The 19,652-nt window shown below is 41.8% G+C and overlaps 1 protein-coding gene across 2 annotated transcripts in view; it reads right to left on the bottom strand.

Annotated features, from left to right (window-relative positions):
- Positions 1–19,652, bottom strand: part of LOC109906183 (NHS-like protein 2) — a 137,759-nt gene that overhangs the window by 57,963 nt on the left and 60,144 nt on the right. Inside the window, exon 1 of one of the 2 annotated variants that reach the window (XM_031791793.1) lies at positions 10,174–10,427. The exons of the other annotated variant lie outside the window; for it this stretch is intronic. Within the exon in view, the coding sequence (XP_031647653.1) occupies positions 10,174–10,207 (34 nt within the window). The 5' untranslated portion in view covers positions 10,208–10,427. Of the gene's footprint in view, positions 1–10,173; positions 10,428–19,652 lie in introns of those variants that run through there. 2 annotated transcript variants of the gene reach the window in all.

Genomic DNA, 19,652 nt, shown 5'->3' with positions numbered 1-19,652 from the left:
ATATAGCCTCTCTACTGTATATAGCCTCTCTACTGTTATAGCCTCTCTACTGTTATAGCCTCTACTGTATATAGCCTCTCTACTGTATATAGCCTCTCTACTGTATATAGCCTCTCTACTGTATATAGCCTCTCTACTGTATATAGCCTCTACACTGTATATAGCCTCTCTACTGTATATAGCCTCTCTACTGTATATAGCTTCTCTACTGTATATAGCCTCTCTACTGTATACAGCCTCTTTAACTGTATATAGCCTCTACACTGTATATAGCCTCTCTACTGTATATAGCCTCTCTACTGTATATAGCCACTCTACTGTATATAGCCTCTCTACTGTATATAGCCTCTCTACTGTATATAGCCTCTCTACTGTATATAGCCTCTCGACTGTATATAGCCTCTCTACTGTATATAGCCTCTCTACTGTATATAGCCTCTCTACTGTTATAGCCTCTCTACTGTTATAGCCTCTATGGAATATAGCCTCTCTGCTGTATATAGCCTCTCTACTGTATATAGCCTCTCTACTGTATATAGCCTCTCTACTGTATATAGGCCTCTCTACTGTTATAGCCTCTCTACTGTTATAGCCTCTATGGAATATAGCCTCTCTACTGTATATAGCCTCTCTACTGTATATAGCCTCTCTACTGTATATAGCCTCTCTACTGTATATAGCCACTCTACTGTATATAGCTTCTCTACTGTATATAGCCTCTCTACTGTATATAGCCTCTTTACTGTATATAGCCTCTACACTGTATATAGCCTCTCTACTGTATATAGCCACTCTACTGTATATAGCCTCTCTACTGTATATAGCCTCTCTACTGTATATAGCCTCTCTACTGTATATAGCCTCTCTACTGTATATAGGCCTCTCGACTGTATATAGCCTCTCTACTGTATATAGCCTCTCTACTGTATATAGCCTCTCTACTGTTATAGCCTCTCTACTGTTATAGCCTCTATGGAATATAGCCTCTCTGCTGTATTTGGCCTCTCTACTGTATATAGCCTCTCTACTGTATAGCCTCTCTACTGTATATAGCCTCTCTACTGTTATAGCCTCTCTACTGTTATAGCCTCTATGGAATATAGCCTCTCTACTGTATATAGCCTCTCTACTGTATATAGCCTCTCTACTGTATATAGCCTCTCTACTGTATATAGCCACTCTACTGTATATAGCCTCTCTACTGTATATAGCCTCTCTACTGTATATAGCCTCTCTACTGTATATAGCCACTCTACTGTATATAGCCTCTCTACTGTATATAGCTTCTCTACTGTATATAGCCTCTCTACTGTATATAGCCTCTCTACTGTATATAGCCTCTCTACTGTATATAGCCTCTCTACTGTATATAGCCACTCTACTGTATATAGCCTCTCTACTGTATATAGCCTCTCTACTGTATATAGCCACTCTACTGTATATAGCCTCTCTACTGTATATAGCCTCTCTACTGTATATAGCCTCTCTACTGTATATAGCCTCTCTACTGTATATAGCCTCTCTACTGTATATAGCCACTCTACTGTATATAGCCTCTCTACTGTATATAGCCTCTCTACTGTATATAGCCTCTCTACTGTATATAGCCACTCTACTGTATATAGCCACTCTACTGTATATAGCCACTCTACTGTATATAGCCTCTCTACTGTATATAGCCACTCTACTGTATATAGCCACTCTACTGTATATAGCCTCTCTACTGTATATAGCCACTCTACTGTATATAGCCTCTCTACTGTATATAGCCTCTCTACTGTATATAGCCACTCTACTGTTATAGCCTCTCTACTGTATATAGCCACTCTACTGTATATAGCCTCTCTACTGTATATAGCCTCTCTACTGTATTAGCCTCTCTACTGAATATAGCCTCTCTACTGTATATAGCCTCTCTACTGTATATAGCCACTCTACTGTATATAGCCTCTCTACTATATATAGCCACTCTACTGTATATAGCCTCTCTACTGTATATAGCCTCTACACTGTATATAGCCTCTCTACTGTATATAGCCTCTCTACTGTATATAGCCACTCTACTGTATATAGCCACTCTACTGTATATAGCCTCTCTACTGTATATAGCCTCTCTACTGTATATAGCCACTCTACTGTATATAGCCACTCTACTGTATATAGCCACTCTACTGTATATAGCCTCTCTACTGTATATAGCCACTCTACTGTATATAGCCACTCTACTGTATATAGCCTCTCTACTGTATATAGCCACTCTACTGTATATAGCCTCTCTACTGTATATAGCCTCTCTACTGTATATAGCCTCTCTACTGTATATAGCCACTCTACTGTTATAGCCTCTCTACTGTATATAGCCACTCTACTGTATATAGCCTCTCTACTGTATATAGCCTCTCTACTGTATATAACCTCTCTACTGTATATAGCCTCTCTACTGTATATAGCCTCTCTACTGTTATTTTCACTGTGTTGTTACTGTTGTTTATTTCTTATCTTACCTATTGTTCACCTAATACCTTTTTGCACTATTGGTTAGAGCCTGTAAGTAAGCATTTCACTGTATGGTCTACACCTGTTGTATTTGGGCGACCGTGACAAATAAACTTTCATTTGATTTGATTTATATATACACAAACACACACACAATCACGATGTATACACACACACAATGACTATGTATACACACACACAATGACTATGTATGCACACACACACACACAATCACTACAGTTGAAGTCGGAAGTTTACATTCACTTAGGTTGGAGTCATTCATTTAAAATTTGTTTTCAACCACTCCACAAATTTCTTGCTAACAAACTATAATTTTGGCAAGTTGGTTAGGACATCTACTTTGTGCATGACACAAGTAATTTTCCCAACAATTGTTTAAAGACAGATTATTTCACTTATAATTCACTGTATCACAATTTTAATGGGTCAGAAGTTTACATACACTAAGTTGACTGTGCCTTTAAACAGCTTGGAAAAATCCAGAAAATTATGTAAATGCTTTAGAAGCTTCTGATAGGCTAATTGACATCATTTGAGTCAATTGGAGGTATTTCAAGGCCTACCTTCAAACTCTAGAGACTAGAGATGAAAATACTTTGGTGCAAAAAAGTGCAAATCAATCCCAGAACAACAGCAAAGGACCTTGTGAAGAAGCTGGAGGAAACAGGTACAAAAGTATCTATATCCACAGTAAAACGAGTCCTATATCGACATAAACTGAAAGGCCGCACAACAAGGAAGAAGCCACTGCTCCAAAACCAGAGGGAGGGGGAGGAGAAGAGAGGGGGTAGATGGAGAAAGGGAAGGAGGGAGGGGGAGGAGAGAGGGGAGGGGGTATATTGGGGCGGCAGGGGTGCCTAGTGGTTAGCCTAGTGACAAGGTACACATCTGTCGTTCTGCCCCTGAACAGGCAGTTAACCCACTGTTCCCAGGCCTCATTAAAAAGGAATTTGTTCTTAACTGACTTGCCTGGTTAAATAAATAAAATATGGAGAGAGAGGGGAGGGGTATATGGAGAAAGGGGAGGGGTATATGGAGAAAGGGGAGGGGTATATGGAGAAAGGGGAGGGGTATATGGAGAAAGGGGAGGGGTATATGGAGAAAGGGGAGGGGTATATGGAGAGAGGGGAGGGGTATATGGAGAGAAAGGGGAGGGGTATATGGAGAAAGGGGAGGGGTATATGGAGAAAGGGGAGGGGTATATGGAGAAAGGGGAGGGGTATATGGAGAAAGGGGAGGGGTATATGGAGAAAGGGGAGGGGTATATGGAGAAAGGGGAGGGGTATATGGAGAGAGGGGAGGGGTATATGGAGAGAGAGGGGAGGGGTATATGGAGAAAGGGGAGGGGTATATGGAGAAAGGGGAGGGGTATATGGAGAAAGGGGAGGGGTATATGGAGAAAGGGGAGGGGTATATGGAGAAAGGGGAGGGGTATATGGAGAAAGGGGAGGGGTATATGGAGAAAGGGGAGGGGTATATGGAGAAAGGGGAGGGGTATATGGAGAAAAGGGGGGGGTATATGGAGAAAGGGGAGGGGTATATGGAGAAAGGGGAGGGGTATATGGAGAAAGGGGAGGGGTATATGGAGAAAGGGGAGGGGTATATGGAGAAAGGGGAGGGGTATATGGAGAAAGGGGGAGGGGTATATGGAGAGAGAGGGGAGGGGTATATGGAGAAAGGGGAGGGGTATATGGAGAAAGGGGAGGGGTATATGGAGAGAGAGGGGAGGGGTATATGGAGAGAGAGGGGAGGGGTATATGGAGAAAGGGGGAGGTTGAGAGAAGGGGGAGAGAGAATTGAATTGAATTGAGAGAGGTCATCTGCCTTTGGCCTAAAGAACAGGAACCCAGACTTCAAAGAAATTGGAAATACAGACATTTCTGAAAATAAATATGGTATAGAGGAGACGGACCCACTGGTTGCCCTCTAGGTTACAGAGAGCTGGAAGTCCCATCCACTAAACTAGCAGGTGTGAAAAAGAGAAGAGACTCAGGGGATATGCTAATTTGGTATTGAGACGACACACTATATTAAATTAGTCATAACAGGAACATTTTACATCTGGCTAGAAATTAATAAGGAAATTCAATCAACAGAGAAATCTGTCCTCCTGTGTGCTACGTACAGTACCAGCTAAACGTTTTAGAACACTCATTCTTTATACTACTTTCTACATTGTAGAATAATAGCGAAGACGTCAAAACTATAAAATAAAATATATGGAATCATGTAGTAACCAAAAAAGTGTTAAACTAATCCCACTTTTTTTTTTACTGACAAAGTTGTGTTGTAACAAGGTAGGGAGGAGTATACAGAAAATAGCCCTATTTGGTAAAATACCAAGTCCATATTATGGCAAGAACAGCTCAAATAAGCAGAGAGAAACGACAGTCCATCATTACTTCATGACATGATGGTCAGTCAATACGGACCATTTCAAGAACTTTTAAAGTTTCTTCAAGTGCAGTCGCAAAAACCATCAAGCGTTATGATGAAACTGGCTCTCATGAAGACCACCACAGGAAAGGAAGACCCAGAGTTACCTCTGCTGCAGAGGATAAATTCATTAGAGTTACCAGCCTCAGAAATTGCAGCCCAAATAAATGCTTCACAGACTTCAAGTATCAGACATATCTCAACATCAAATGTTGTGAGGACACTGCATAAATCAGGCCTTCATGGTCAAATTGCTGCAAAGAAACACCTACTAAAGGATATCAATAAGAAGAAATATACTTTCTTCTGCCAAGAAACACGAGCAATGGACTTTGGACCGGTGGAAATCTGTCCTTTGGTTTGATGAGTCCCCCCCCCCCCCCCAGTACCGGTACCAAATTTGCTGCTCCATCAGATGTCCTGGCCACATAACATATCTATCGTAGGATGTGTTTCCCATGCCAATAAAGCCCTTTGAATTGAGAGGGAGAACGTAGGCAGACATGATTCTCAAGAGAAGACTGGCTATGTGCTCACTGCCCACAAAATGAGGTGGAAACTGAGCTGCACTTCCTAACTTCCTGCCAAATGTATGACCACATCAGAGACACATATTTCCCTCAGATTACACAGATCAACAAAGAATTCGAAAACAAACCCAATTTTGATAAACTCCCATATCTACTGGGTGAAATACCACAGTGTGCCATCACAGCAGCAAGATTTGTGACCTGTTGCCACAAGAAAAGGGCAACCAGTGAAGAACAAACACCATTGTAAATACAACCCATATTTATGCTTATTTATTTCCCTTTTGTACTTTAACCATTTGTACATTGTTACAACACTATATATATATATAATATGACATCTGTAATGTCTGTATTGTTTTGAAACTTCTGTATGTGTAATGTTTACTGTTAATTTTATTGTTTATTTCACTTTTGTATATTATCTACCTCACTTGCTTTGGCAATGTTAACACATGTTTCCCATGCCAATAAAGCCCCTTGAATTGAATTGAATTGAATTGAGAGACAGAGAGACAGAGATGACATTTAATGAGTTACAGGACAAAATAAAAACCCTCCAACCCAAAAAGGCCTGTGGTGTTGATGGTATCCTCAATGAAATGATCAAATATACAGACAACAAATTCCAATTGGCTATACTAAAACTCTTTAACATCATACTTAGCTCTGGCATCTTCCCCAATATTTGGAACCAAGGACTGATCAGCCCAATCCACAAAAGTGGAGACAAATTTGACCCCAATAACTACCGTGGAATATGTGTCAACAGTAACCTTGGGAAAATCCTCTGCATTATCATTAACAGCAGACTCGTACATTTCCTCAATGAAAACAATGTACTGAGCAAATGTCAAATTGGCTTTTTACCAAATTACCGTACAACAGACCATGTATTCACCCTGCACACCCTAATTGACAACCAAACAAACCAAAACAAAGGCAAAGTCTTCTCATGCTTTGTTGATTTCAAAAAAGCCTTCGACTCAATTTGGCATGAGGGTCTGCTATACAAACTGATGGAAAGTGGTGTTGGGGGTAAAACATACGACATTATAAAATCCACAGGGTCGTGGGGTTAGACAGGGATGCAGCTTAAGCCCCACCCTCTTCAACATATATATCAACGAATTGGCGCGGGCACTAGAAAAGTCTGCAGCACCCGGCCTCCCCCTGCTAGAATCCAAAGTCAAATGTCTGCTGTTTGCTGATGATCTGGTGCTTCTGTAACCAACCAAGGAGGGCCTACAGCAGCACCTAGATCTTATGCACAGATTCTGTCAGACCTGGGCCCTGACAGTAAATCTCAGTAAGACCAAAATAATGGTGTTCCAGTCACCAGGACCACAAATACAAATTCCATCTAGAAACTGTTGCCCTAGAGCACACAAAAAACTATACATACCTTGGCCTAAACATCAGCGCCACAGGTAACTTCCACAAAGCTGTGAATGATCTGAGAGACAAGGCAAGAAGGGCATTCTATGCCATCAAAAGGAACATAAATTTCAACATACCAATTAGGATTTGGCTAAAAATAGTTGAATCAGTCATAGAGCCCATTGCCCTTTATGGTTGTGAGGTCTGGGGTCCGCTCACCAACCAAGACTTCACAAAATGGGACAAACACCAAATTGAGACTCTGCACGCAGAATTCTGCAAAAATATCCTCTGTGTACAACGTAGAACACCAAATAATGCATGCAGAGCAGAATTAGGCCGATACCCACTAATTATCAAAATCCAGAAAAGATATGTTAAATTCTATAACCACCTAAAAGGAAGCGATTCCCAAACCTTCCATAACAAAGCCATCACCTACAGAGAGATGAACCTGGAGAAGAGTCCCCTAAGCAAGCTGGTCCTGGGGCTCTGTTCACAAACACAAACACACCCTACAGAGCCCCAGGACAGCAGCACAATTAGACCCAACCAAATCATGAGAAAACAAAAAGATAATTACTTGACACATTGGAAAGAATTAACAAAAAAACCGAGCCAACTAGAATGCTATTTGGCCCTAAGCATATTTATGCTTATTTATTTTATCTTGTGTCCTTTAACCATTTGTCCTTTAACCATTTGTACATTGTTACAACACTGTATATATATAATATTACATTTGTAATGTCTTTATTGTTTTGAAACTTCTGTATGTGTAATGTTTACTGTTAATTTTTTTAATAGTTTTTCACTTTATATATTCACTTTATATATTATCTACCTCACTTGCTTTGGCAATGTTAACACATGTTTCCCATGCCAATAAAGCCCTTGAATTGAAATTGAATTGAGAGACAGAGAATTCGAAAACAAATCCAATTTTGAAAAACTCCCATATCTACTGGGTGAAATTCCACAGTGTGCCATCACAGCAGCAAGATTTGTGACCTGTTGCCACGAGAAAAGGGCAACCAGTGAAGAACAAACACCATTGTAAATACAACCCATATTTATGCTTATTTATTTTATCTTGTGTCCTTTAGCCATTTGTACATTGTTAGAACACTGTATATATATATATAATATGACATTTGTAATGTCTTTACTGTTTTGAAACTTCTGTATGTGTAATGTTTACTGTTAATTTTTGTTGTTTTTCACTTTATATATTCACTTTGTATGTTGTCTACCTCACTTGCTTTGGCAATGTTAACACATGTTTCCCATGCCAATAAAGCCCTTGAATTGAATTGAAATTGAATTGAGAGAGAGAGAGAGAGAGAAGCCACAGGAAGCAATGAGGGACCTCAATAAGAAGATGGAGGAAGAGGTCTGATTACACAGGAGGTCAAAGCCACACTACCTGAATTCACCTCCACTTCTCTCATCCTCCTCTCTCCATCCCCCTCTCTCTCCATCCTCCTCTCTCTCCATTCTCCTCTCTCTCCATTCTCCTCTCTCTCTCCATCCCCCTCTCTCTCCATCCCCCTCTCTCTCCCTTCTCCTCTCTCATCCTCCTCTCTCTCCATTCTCCTCTCTCTCTCATCCCCGTCTCTCTCCATTCTCCTCTCTCTCCATCCCCCTCTCTCTCATCCTCCTCTCTCATCCCCCTGCCTCTCCATTCTCCTCTCTCTCATCCTCCTCTTTCCATCCCCCACTCTCTCATCCTCCGCTCTCCCTCCCCCTCTCTCTATCATCCTCCTCTCTCCCTCCTCCTCTCTCTCATTCTCCTCTCTTTCCATCCCCCTCTCTCTCTATCCTCCTCTCTCAGCCCCCTCTCTCTCCATTCTCCTCCCTCTCCATCCCCCTCCTCTCATCCTCCTCTCTCCATCCCCCTCTCTCTCCATTCTCCTCTCTCTCCTCTCTCTCCTTTCCATCCCCCTCTCTCTCCATCCTCCTCTCTCAGCCCCCTGTATCTCTATCTCTCATTCCTCTTTTCTTCAGCAACATTATATCTGTCAGGCTATGGTGGGAGAGGAGGCTGGATTTAGAAACTCGTTGGTATAAAAATTATATGAGCCTTAATTTCTCCTCCATTTATTTCCATAATTACCACAAAGGGAGAGAGAGACGGGGAACTTCAGGATGTGTGCGTGCGTTTGTGTGTGTGTGCGCGTCCTTGTGTGTGCGCGTCCGTGTGTGTGTATGTGTGTGTGCGTGCTTGTGTGTGTGTGTGCGTGGGTGCGTGTGTGTGCATGTGTGTGTGTGTATGCGTGTGTGAGAGCGTGGGTGCGTGTGTGTGTGTGCGTGTGTGCGTGCATGTGCGTGTATGTGTGTGTGGGTGTGCGTGCGTGTGCGTGTATGTGTGTGTGTGTGCGTGCGTGTGCGTGTGCGCCTGTGCGGGTATGCGTGTGCGTGTGTGTGTGTGTGAGAGCATGGGTGTGTGTGTGCGTGTGTGTGTGCGGGTGTGCGTGCGTGCTCGTGCGCGTGTGCACGTGTGCGTATGCGTGTGTGTGCGTGTGTGCATGTGTGTGCGTGTGCGGGTATGCGTGTGTGTGTGTGTGAGAGCGTGGGTGTTTGTGTGCGTGTGTGTGTGTGTGTGCGTGCGGGTGTGCGTGCGTGCTTGTGCGCGTGTGCACGTGTGTGTGCGTGTGTGCATGTGTGTGTGTTTGTGTGTGCGTGCGTGTGTGTGTGTGTGCGTGCGTGTGTGTGTATAAGTCACACTACTTGTACTCCTGGCACATTGTTCACTGTGCAGTATGACAGGGTGAAAGCTGAGCCTGTGGTCTGTGGTTCTATAGTAAACTATACTTACAGTTTGCAGAAAGATTCCATCATGGGTCTATGGAATGTTCTATTCTACTGTTGGAATGTGATGGTGGAAAACAAACCCACACTGTTACTCATCCAAGGGTCTAAACAGCGCCGTGTGTGTGTGTGTGTGTGTGTGTGGTGGTAGTTAATGACACCAGCTGAACCCACGTTACCATAACACGTGTGTTTAAGATGCCAAGGTGAGAGATACAAACTACAAAGTGTATTCCCTCATCATACAGAGTCCTTCAACACACACACACACACACAAAGACAGACAGACAGACAGACAGACAGACAGACAGACAGACAGACAGACAGACAGACAGACAGACAGACAGACAGACAGACAGACAGACAGGCAGACAGGCAGGCAGACAGACAGGCAGATAGGCAGACAGACAGTAATATGTCTGCTGATTTTGAATAAGCTAACATTCCTAAGCTTTTCTTATCGTGAAAAAGCTCCAAATACCAAAATTCCCAGCCTTACCTGACCGTGTCCGCAGAACTTCCAGCTTCTCCATGTCCACTGTCAGTGGGAATGGGAAAAGAGAGAGAGAGGGAGAAAGAAAGAAAGAGAGAGAGAGACGCCCCAGACTCTGAGGTAAGTATTGTGAGTCATTAACTGACTGAAACTGGGAGTGTGTCAGCAAGAACGAAGGAGAGATAGAGGGAGAGAGAGGGAGAGAGAGACAGAGAGGGGGAGAGAGAGGGAGAGTGAGAGAAAGAGAGAGAGTGAGTAGAAAGCCTCTTGAATTGAATTGAGAAAGCATGAGAGAGCACGAGAGAGAGAGGGAGAGAGCACGAGAGAGAGAGAGCATGAGAGAGAGAGAGAAAGAGAGACAGAGAGAGGGAGAGAGAGAGAGAGAGAGAGAGAGAGAGAGAGAGAGAGAGAGAGAGAGAGCGAGAGAGAGAGAGAGAGAGAGACAGACAGACAGAGAGAGACAGAGAGGGAAAGTGAGAGAAAGAGAGGGAGAGTGAGAGCGAGAGAAAGAGAGAGAGAGAGAGAGACAGAGGGAGAGAGAGAGAGCATGAGAGAGAGAGAGCACGAGAGAGAGAAAGAGAGACATAGAGAGGGAGAGAGAGAGAGAGAGCGAGAGAGAGAGAGAGAGAGAGAGAGAGAGAGAGAGAGAGACAGACAGACAGAGAGAGACAGAAAGAGAGGGAGAGTGAGAGCGAGAGAAAGAGAGAGAGAGGGAAAACCTCTTGAATTGATTTGAGAAAGTGTGAGAGAGCATGAGAGAGAGAGAGGGAGAGAGGGAGAGAGAGAGAGGGGGGAGAGAGAGAGAGAAAGGGAGAGAGAGAGAAAGACAGAGAGAGAGAGAGAGAGAGAGAGAGAGAGAGAGAGAGAGAGAGAGAGAGAGAGAGAGAGAGAGAGAGAGAGAGAGAGAGAGAGAGAGAGAGAGAGAGAGAGAGAGGGAGAGAGAGAGAGAAGAGAGAGAGAGAGAGTCTCCTCTAATATGTCGAGGGGAGAAAGAGAGGAAGCTATATTCGCACCCTCCCCTCCTGTCTTCCCCCATCCTCCCCCTCCCATCCTCCCCCTCCCTTCCTCCTCCCCCTTCCCTCCCCTCCTCCTCCTCCTCCTTCTCAGCGCTGCTCTTCTCTTCCTCTCAAACCGTTTCCTGTTTCCTGAGGTGACAGATAACTTGCCAATAGGGAGTTTGGGACTGATAGGACCCAGGGCCAGAGGTGTGTGTGTGTGTGTGTGTGTGTGTGTGTGTGTGTGTGTGTGTGTGTGTGTGTGTGTGTGTGTGTGTGTGTGTGTGTGTGTGTGTGTGTGTGTGTGTGTGTGTGTGTGTGTGTGTGTGTGCATGTTCAAGTTTTATTGTCACATGCACAAGTACAGTGAAAGTTATACAGAATAAACCGTTTTTGTCCCTAAACAGAGAGTACACAGTGGCAGAATACCTGACCACTGTGACTGACCCAAACTTAAGGAAAGCTTTGACTATGGACACTTCATGTCCAAAAGTATGTGGCCACCTGGTCATCGAACATCTGGACGTTAATATGGAGTTGGTCCCCCCCCTCTGCTGCTGTAACAGCCTCCTCTCTTCTGGGAAGGCTTGATGTGATCTCGGGCTTGTGTGCGGCCGCTTGGCCATGGAAACCCATTTCATTTCCCCCAACAAACAGTTCTTGTGCTGACGTTGCATCCAGAGGCAGTTTGAAAGTCAAACTGTTGAAAGTCACTGAGCTCTTCGGTAAGGCCATTCAACTGCCAATGTTTGTCTATGGAGATTGCATGGCTGTGGGCTCAATTTTATACACCTGTCAGCAACGGGTGTGTCTGATATAGCCAAATCCACTCATTTGAAGGGGTGTCCACATACTTTTGTATATGTATATATTTATACATATACATATAAAACATGAGAAATAGGAAATAAGAGAGGAAGCAGGATTAGTGCCAGTAGCAAATATACCATGTTGCTACTGAGGTAGATACAGTAAGTACTTGTAGGATTAGGAGAAAGTGGCTGGTAGCAGCTGAACAACAGGGCTGAACAGTGACTGTGTGTGTGTGTGTGTGTGTGTGTGTGTGTGTGTGTGTGTGTGTGTGTGTGTGTGTGTGTGTGTGTGTGTGTGTGTGTGTGTGTGTGTGTGTCTACACGATTCACAACCACATTATAACACACACACACACACAAACATGTTCACTGATGAGAGCGTTGGGGAAAAACTTCACCACCCAAATTAACAAAAGCTAAATTTGTGTTTGAGTTCAATGCGAAATTCCTCTCTGAAGCTACAACCAGCACTTAGTACACAGCCAACACCAAACACACGTCTCAGCAATCAGTAGCAAATCAACTATGTTGTCTGTAGGAGGCGCTGTGTGGCAGCCCAAAAACAGGGTTATTAGTATTATTTATTATTATTATTATTAATTATTATTATTTATTATCATTATTATTATTTATTATTATGTGTCAATATAATTATTTATTATTATTTATTATTATTATTTATTATTATTATTTATTATCATTATTTATTATTATTATTATTATTATTTATTATCATTATTATTATTTATTATTATGTGTCAATATAATTATTTATTATTATTTATTATTATTATTTATTATCATTATTATCATTTATTATTATTATTATTATTTATTATCATTATTTATTATTATTTATTATTATTATTTATTATTATTATTTATTATCATTATTATTATTTATTATTATTATTTATTATCATTATTTATTATTATTTATTATTATTATTTATTATTATTATTTATTATTATTATTTATTATTATTTATTATTATTATTTATTATTATTATTTATTATTATTATTATTATTATTTATTATTATTTATTATTATTTATTATTATTATTATTTATTATCATTATTATTATTATTTATTATCATTATTATTATTTATTATTATGTGTCAATATAATTATTTATTATTATTTATTATTATTATTTATTATCATTATTATCATTTATTATTATTATTATTATTTATTATTATTATTATTATTATTATTATTATTATGTTATATGAGGCTTAAGACCTGGTTAGGGTGGAAAAACAACACAGAAAATTAAGACTTTAGAATATCAGTGAATTGGAAAATCATTGGAAAAATGCTGGAAGACTCTGTTAAAAACAACTATTCAACAGAGAGAGAATTTGAGCTAAAAAACAAATAGACTGGAAGTTAACGATCTGTTGTTGACGTTAGGAGCAGAATTCATTATGCAGAGGGTACGATAAACATATTATTTTCAAGGGGAGCGGGGCTAGCCCCTTACTGGTGCTACGGCTCACACAGCTGTGTTGAGGAGACATCATCAGTACAGCTGATGCGAACTTCTACTAAGGGACTGATATCTGATCCTACAGAAATGAATACTACATGTAGAGCCTATTATTTCCGAGCTAGACAGTTCCTCCACATTGGATACTTCTGCTTGTCGGCAGTTCCTGGAGAACCTTACGTTGCCCAGGCTCTCTCAACAAGAAACCGTTGTATTAGAGGAACCTGTCACTTTATCTGAACTGAAAGCTGCTCTTTTACATCAGAAGAAAGATTATGCGCAGGGTATTGATGGAATACCTCCTGAACTCATTCTCAACTTTCGGGATGAGTTAAGACCAGTTATTTTTGACTCGCTTAACATTGCTGTTGCAAAAAGGACAATTCCACAGAGACACCAACACAGCTGTTATTTCCCTGACCCCTAAGAAAGGAAAAATACTTCACAAATTGTATACATTTTCGGCCAGTCAGTTTAATCGGAACAGAAATGTGCATGTGCCAAAGTTCTAGCCGTTCGCCTAAAGAAAGTTATTAACAAGCTCATACGTCCTGATCGGGGTTTATTAAGGTCAGCAGGCAGCCGATAACGTGCTCCACCATGTGGCTGCTGAGCCCCCCCCCCCCCCCCTGTTTTGGGGCTAATTTATACATATGATCCACACCATGTATGTGAATCTTTCTTCTATGTATATCTACAGACACTACCCATTCACTATATAACCACAATGTATATCTACAGACACTACCCATTCACTATATAACCACAATGTATATCTACAGACACTACCCATTCACTATATAACCACAATGTATATCTACAGACACTACCCATTCACTATATAACCACAATGTATATCTACAGACACTACCCATTCACTATATAACCACAATGTATATCTACAGGCACTACCCATTCACTACATAACCACAATGTATATCTACAGGCACTACCCATTCACTATATAACCACAATGTATATCTACAGACACTACCCATACACTATATAACCACAATGTATATCTACAGACACTACCCATTCACTATATAACCACAATGTATATCTACAGACACTACCCATTCACTATATAACCACAATGTATATCTACAGACACTACCCATTCACTATATAACCACAATGTATATCTACAGACACTACCCATTCACTATATAACCACAATGTATATCTACAGACACTACCCATTCACTATATAACCACAATGTATATCTACAGGCACTACCCATTCACTATATAACCACAATGTATATCTACAGACACTACCCATTCACTATATAACCACAATTTGACCTTTATTTAACTAGGCAAGTCAGCTAAGAACAAATTCGTATTTACAATGACTGCCTATGAACAGTGGGTTAAAATACTCTCAATGAAAGATTTGTAAAACAGAGTCAGTAAAGTTCAGTCTACATTAAAAGATCCCAGCTTTTTGAGAAAGTACAGTTTCTGTCGGCTCTTTTTGTAGATCAGGTCTGTACATTTACTCCACTGAAGTTTATTGTCCAAGAGGACACCCAGATATTTGTATTCCTCTACAATTTCTATGTTCTGACCTCTGATAGATGTTGGAGAGGTAGGTGTTGCTCGCTTCCTGAAGTCTTTGCACATCTCTTTGGTCTTGTTGGTATTGAGGACCAAGTGTGATTCGTCACACCACTCTACAAAGTCATCTAGGACCGGGCCATGATGTTCCTCGGTGTCTGTCAGGATGGGAACTAGTACAATTATTAGTGTACAAGATGTACAGAACTGGGGACAAAACACATCCCTGAGGAGAGCCAGTGTTGGTATTGCGTATGTCCGACACGTGGGGACCTATTTTGACTCGCTGTGAGGGTTGGCTCAGGAAGTCCAACAGCCACAAAACCAGCCCCCCGTCTAAGGAGAAGTCTGTGCCAGAATGTAAGGCTGGATTGTGTTGAAGGCAGAAGAAAAGTCAACAAACAGAACCCTAACATGGGATTTGGCTCTAGATGTCTATAGACCATGTTAATACCCCCTCTAGATGTCTATAGACCATGTTAATACCCCCTCTAGATGTCTATAGACCATGTTAATACCCCCTCTAGATGTCTATAGACCATGTTAATACCCCCTCTAGATGTCTATAGACTATGTTAATACCCCCTCTAGATGTCTATAGACCATGTTAATACCCCCTCTAGATGTCTATAGACCATGTTAATACCCCCTCTAGATGTCTATAGACCATGTTAATACCCCCTCTAGATGTCTATAGACCATGTTAATACCCCCTCTAGATGTTTATAGACCATGTTAATACCCCCTCTAGATGTCTATAGACCATGTTAATACCCCCTCTAGATGTCTATAGACCATGTTAATACCCCCTCTAGATGTCTATAGACCATGTTAATACCCCCTCTAGATGTCTATAGACCATGTTGGGGAGGGTAAGAATGGCATCATCAACTCCTCTGCTGGGCTGATAGGCAAACTGAAATGGGTCGAGGAGCTTCTGGGTGGCGCTGAGAATATGACTTTTCACAAGTTTCTCAAGACATTTCATTACTAAGGATGTCAAGGCTGCAGGGAGGTAGTCCTTCAGCACAGAGGGATTAGATGCTTTAGAAATGGGTATAATTATTGAGTTTTTCCACAAAACTGGCACATGTTGCTGGTCGAGTGAGGATTGGAAAATGTCTGTAAAAACACCAGCCAATTGTTCAGCACATTGCTTTAACACATGTCCACTTATTTTGTCTGGCATTACCATATCCCCTCTATTCACACTACTGGCATTACCATATCCCCTCTATTCACCCTACTGGCATTACCATATCCCCTCTATTCACCCTACTGGCATTACCATATCCCCTCTATTCACCCTACTGGCATTACCATATCCCCTCTATTCACCCTACTGGCATTACCATATCCCCTCTATTCACCCTACTGGCATTACCATATCCCCTCTATTCACCCTACTGGCATTACCATATCCCCTCTATTCACACTACTGGCATTACCATATCCCCTCTATTCACACTACTGGCATTACCATATCCCCCCTATTCACCCTACTGGCATTACCATATCCCCTCTATTCACCCTAATGGCATTACCATATCCCCTCTATTCACACTACTGGCATTACCATATCCCCTCTATTCACACTACTGGCATTACCATATCCCCTCTATTCACACTACTGGCATTACCATATCCCCTCTATTCACACTACTGGCATTACCATATCCCCTCTATTCACACTACTGGCATCACCATATCCCCTCTATTCACCCTACTGGCATTACCATATCCCCTCTATTCACCCTACTGGCATTACCATATCCCCTCTATTCACCCTACTGGCATTACCATATCCCCTCTATTCACCCTACTGGCATTACCATATCCCCTCTATTCACCCTACTGGCATTACCATATCCCCTCTATTCACACTACTGGCATTACCATATCCCCTCTATTCACACTACTGGCATTACCATATCCCCTCTATTCACCCTACTGGCATTACCATATCCCCTCTATTCACCCTACTGGCATTACCATATCCCCTCTATTCACACTACTGGCATTACCATATCCCCTCTATTCACACTACTGGCATTACCATATCCCCTCTATTCACACTACTGGCATCACCATATCCCCTCTATTCACCCTACTGGCATTACCATATCCCCTCTATTCACCCTACTGGCATTACCATATCCCCTCTATTCACCCTACTGGCATTACCATATCCCCTCTATTCACCCTACTGGCATTACCATATCCCCTCTATTCACCCTACTGGCATTACCATATCCCCTCTATTCACCCTACTGGCATTACCATATCCCCTCTATTCACCCTACTGGCATTACCATATCCCCTCTATTCACACTACTGGCATTACCATATCCCCTCTATTCACCCTACTGGCATTACCATATCCCCTCTATTCACACTACTGGCATTACCATATCCCCTCTATTCACACTACTGGCATTACCATATCCCCTCTATTCACACTACTGGCATTACCATATCCCCTCTATTCACCCTACTGGCATTACCATATCCCCTCTATTCACACTACTGGCATTACCATATCCCCTCTATTCACCCTACTGGCATTACCATATCCCCTCTATTCACCCTACTGGCATTACCATATCCCCTCTATTCACACTACTGGCATTACCATATCCCCTCTATTCACCCTACTGGCATTACCATATCCCCTCTATTCACACTACTGGCATTACCATATCCCCTCTATTCACCCTACTGGCATTACCATATCCCCTCTATTCACCCTACTGGCATTACCATATCCCCTCTATTCACACTACTGGCATTACCATATCCCCTCTATTCACACTACTGGCATTACCATATCCCCTCTATTCACACTACTGGCATTACCATATCCCCTCTATTCACACTACTGGCATTACCATATCCCCTCTATTCACCCTACTGGCATTACCATATCCCTCTATTCACCCTACTGGCATTACCATATCCCCTCTATTCACCCTACTGGCATTACCATATCCCCTCTATTCACACTACTGGCATTATCATATCCCCTCTATTCACCCTACTGGCATTACCATATCCCCTCTATTCACCCTACTGGCATTACCATATCCCCTCTATTCACCCTACTGGCATTACCATATCCCCTCTATTCACCCTACTGGCATCACCATATCCCCTCTATTCACCCTACTGGCAGGAAGAACTACTTAGAAACATTTCAAAATATCCAAGAAGACATACAAAGACTCTCCGCTATGACCACTTCTTTGCATGCTAGAATGAATGTCCAGCCTCGTATCCATGTTACCACCGTCTCCTCCTGTAGACTATTGGTCTAAACTTGACTGCCATAAAGAAGTTCATTTGGGGGAGAAAGAGACCACAGATTAAATGTGCCACACTACAGAGAACACAACTTGCAGTTCCAAATCAAAAACGGAATCAACCTTTAATTCCAAATGAATTTCCTAAAGACCTGGTTAAACCCAGAGGCGTTCCTTGGCTGTAGAAGAGTGGAGAGTTTCTCCAACTAGATTACAAGATGTGCTCTTTTCTGGATTGACTGCTAAACAAAAAAGTCATTATTGTTGGGACCTGTTAAATTGTTATACTGTTAAATTGTTATACTGTTAAATTGTTATACTGTTAAATTGTTATACTGTTAAATTGTTATACTGTTAAATTGTTATACTGTTAAATTGTTATACTGTTAAATTGTTATACTGTTAAATTGTTATACTGTTATAGCCCAGTCAGTAAATGTGTGGAAAGCTACAGAGAAGCACATGAGATGTCATCTTAAATGGCATTCAGACACTCCAATATGGCATAATAAAGAATTATTAGCGTGTAAGAAACCATCTATATCAGATTCTTGGTCTGAGAAGGAGAACAGCCATTGGTTAAACTTCTAAACGGACAGACGACCCTCAAAAAAAGGAGTTGTTTCTAATATCTATAGTCAATTAATTCTAGCGGCACCAAAAAAAAAAACATGAACTCCATCCACTGTGTGGGAAAAGGATTTTACACTTGCTGACAGACAAATAAATTGAGAGAGTTGGAAATATATGGAAAACTATATGAGGATCATCTAGGAACCCCAATCACCGATGAATGAATTACATCATGTGTTCTAGAACCTATCTAACACCTAAATAGACATCACACGGTGCATCGTCATTATGAAAGTTCTGCACCACAGGGGATAGATCAAATCCTGCCATTAGATCCACTAGTGATGGTGCTTTGTGGTGACTCTGATTTGCACCTGTCAGAGCGCCAACGGAGAGTTTGGTTGGCAGGAACCACAGCTGCTAAGAAAATGATTGTACAGGTGGATTCCACCTCACCAGTTACCATTGCAAGAATGGCTGCTCACATTTAAGGAAATTGCAGTTCTCCACGGCCAGGATCCACAGGGCCAAGGTGTCCACTCTCCACCGCCAGTATCCACATGGCCAAGGTGTCCACTCTGGACACCTGGGAAAAAGCAGCAGGGGACACCAACGGGCCTTTACAAGGGACACCAACAGGCCTTTACAATGGACACCAACGGGCCTTACAATGGACACCAACGGGCCTTTACAATGGACACCAACGGGCCTTTACAATGGACACCAACGGGCCTTTACAAGGGACA

Source organism: Oncorhynchus kisutch, linkage group LG16 (genome assembly GCF_002021735.2).
Source record: "Oncorhynchus kisutch isolate 150728-3 linkage group LG16, Okis_V2, whole genome shotgun sequence".
Classification (NCBI taxonomy): domain Eukaryota; kingdom Metazoa; phylum Chordata; class Actinopteri; order Salmoniformes; family Salmonidae; genus Oncorhynchus; species Oncorhynchus kisutch.
This window is presented reverse-complemented; position numbering and strand designations above follow the sequence as displayed.